Source organism: Capsicum annuum, unplaced genomic scaffold, assembly GCF_002878395.1.
Source record: "Capsicum annuum cultivar UCD-10X-F1 unplaced genomic scaffold, UCD10Xv1.1 ctg37013, whole genome shotgun sequence".
Classification (NCBI taxonomy): domain Eukaryota; kingdom Viridiplantae; phylum Streptophyta; class Magnoliopsida; order Solanales; family Solanaceae; genus Capsicum; species Capsicum annuum.
The window spans coordinates 1-1,948 of NW_025844037.1; the positions used below are offsets into that span (position 1 = coordinate 1).

The window sequence follows — 1,948 nt, forward strand, 5'->3', positions numbered from 1 at the left end:
CTAACAGGAAAAGAGTCGCAATTATTGGAAGTGGACCCTCAGGCCTTGCTACTGCTGATCAGTTAAATAGACTGGGTCATAGTGTCACAGCGCTTGAACGTGCTGATAGGATTGGTGGTCTGATGATGTATGGTGTGCCCAACATGAAGACGGACAAAATTGATGTCGTTCAGAGGCGGGTTGACCTTATGGAGAAGAAAGGGGTGAAGTTTGTAGTAAATGTAAATGTCGGAAATGATCCTGCGTTCGCCTTGGATTGGCTTTGTGAAGATCATGACGCAATTGTTTTGGCTGTTGGAGCCACAAAGCCAAGGTGAGTACCATGGATGGTGTTGTACCACTTTTTGGTTTAGTATCTTTTCTGAATTAGTAATTTCTCTCTCAAACTACTTCTTGAGGTAGGGACCTTCCCGTTCCTGGAAGAGACCTCTCAGGAGTCCATTTTGTAATGGAGTTTCTACACGCAAACACAAAAAGTTTGCTTGATAGCAATCTGCAGGATGAAAAATACATTTTCGCCAAGGGCAAGAAGGTGGTTGTTATTAGTAGAGGTGATACTGGGAAAGATTGTATAGGAACATCTTCTCGTCATGGCTGCAGCAGTATAGTTAATCTAAAGCTTCTCCCTCAGCCACCAAATACTAGGGCTCCTGGAAATCCTTGTCCACAGGTTTGATCATGTTTTACTTGATTTTAACCTCCTTACTCAGTTAGACTCTTGCTTTATGATTATTATGTGCATGATAGTTTCAGTGGAAACACAAGGTTTTTTGACAGTTTAAATCTTGAAGAAACTACTCTTTTTTATTTTCTGTGGTAGTTGCTAGAATTGGCTTTGTTGTCCAAGTTGGGATATGTCATAAAGTGGTCATGGAACTTCTGTTGATAAGTTTTTCATCAAATTCCTGAATGTCATTGTGACCCGTCCTTTGCTTTTTGTTGTTGGCAGTGGCCTCGTATCTTCCGTGTAGATTATGGGCATCAGGAAGCTGCTGCAAAGTTTGGTAAGGACCCAAGATCCTACGAGGTTTTGACCAAGGGGTTCATTGGAGATGAAAATGAAAATGTGAATGGATTGGAGGTGATACGTGTACAGTGGGAGAAAGATGCAAGTGGAAAATTCCAATTATTGCCTCTTTTTACCTGGTGCTCTGATGAAATTGTATTGATATTGACTGGTTATCGCCGTGTTTGAATTTTATTCAGACAATAGCAAACAAACTGGGATTAGAATGCAATAACGAAATTCTCAGACATAATTTGTAAGATATTGCAATAACGAAAATTCAACATACTTTAAACCTGATAAACAACGTCACATTATAGAAATCATACAAATAGTTCACATATGTCAAACCAAAGAGTGTGAGATATAAGAGTTCATCATACAAGTCTTTCGCCTTTATGTTACGCCAATTTGATAAATTGCAAATCATTACCTATATATATTACGTACTAGACTAACCTTCAATTAATTATTTTTAAATTTTAAATTTATATATAATTAAACTATATAATTAAATAATATTTAAATATAATTTGTGAAATATTTCAATAACAACAACTCAACACACTTTAGAACTGGTAAATATTTCATTAATGACAAACTCAACACACTTTTACATGCAAATAAAATCTCTAGATAACTTATTTACTTTAGTGATATTATTTTCGTTAGAAAACAATCAATCTTTGTAGGCAATTATATAAAAATCTGAATGCTCATCTAGCAAAATAGCATGAGAAGTTCTTCTTAATAAATTAATATATTTTTTTAAAAAAATAAAATTATTTATTTTGGTTAAATGAGTGTGCTGAGTTAATATATATATTTTTTTAAATAATGGTTTACAGATATGACATGTTAATTAGAAGAGGAGGAAACTTTTGAGATATTAGTGTTTTTTTCGAGAAAAATATTAATAACTGAGTGACATTATTGTCTTAG

General features: G+C 34.5%; 1 protein-coding gene across 1 annotated transcript; it reads left to right on the plus strand.

Moving 5' to 3' along the window:
* Positions 1-12: 12 nt before the first annotated feature.
* Positions 13-1,273, plus strand: LOC124891540 (glutamate synthase 1 [NADH], chloroplastic-like). Its single transcript, XM_047403265.1, has 3 exons — positions 13-313; positions 403-670; positions 950-1,273. The coding sequence occupies exons 1-3, from the start codon at positions 123-125 to the stop codon at positions 1,193-1,195; spliced, it is 705 nt and encodes a 234-aa protein (XP_047259221.1). The 5' UTR covers positions 13-122; the 3' UTR covers positions 1,196-1,273.
* The last annotated feature ends 675 nt before the right edge of the window (positions 1,274-1,948 follow it).

What these genes read in the sequence shown, in the direction of transcription:
- LOC124891540 (XM_047403265.1), top strand. Translation starts at nt 123, where the DNA reads ATGATGTATGGTGTGCCCAACATGAAGACGGACAAAATTGATGTCGTT. An exon ending in GTTGGAGCCACAAAGCCAAG is followed by an intron (nt 314 to 402) that starts GTGAGTACCATG and finishes TTCTTGAGGTAG; the next exon opens with GGACCTTCCCGTTCCTGGAA. An exon ending in CTGGAAATCCTTGTCCACAG is followed by an intron (nt 671 to 949) that starts GTTTGATCATGT and finishes TGTTGTTGGCAG; the next exon opens with TGGCCTCGTATCTTCCGTGT.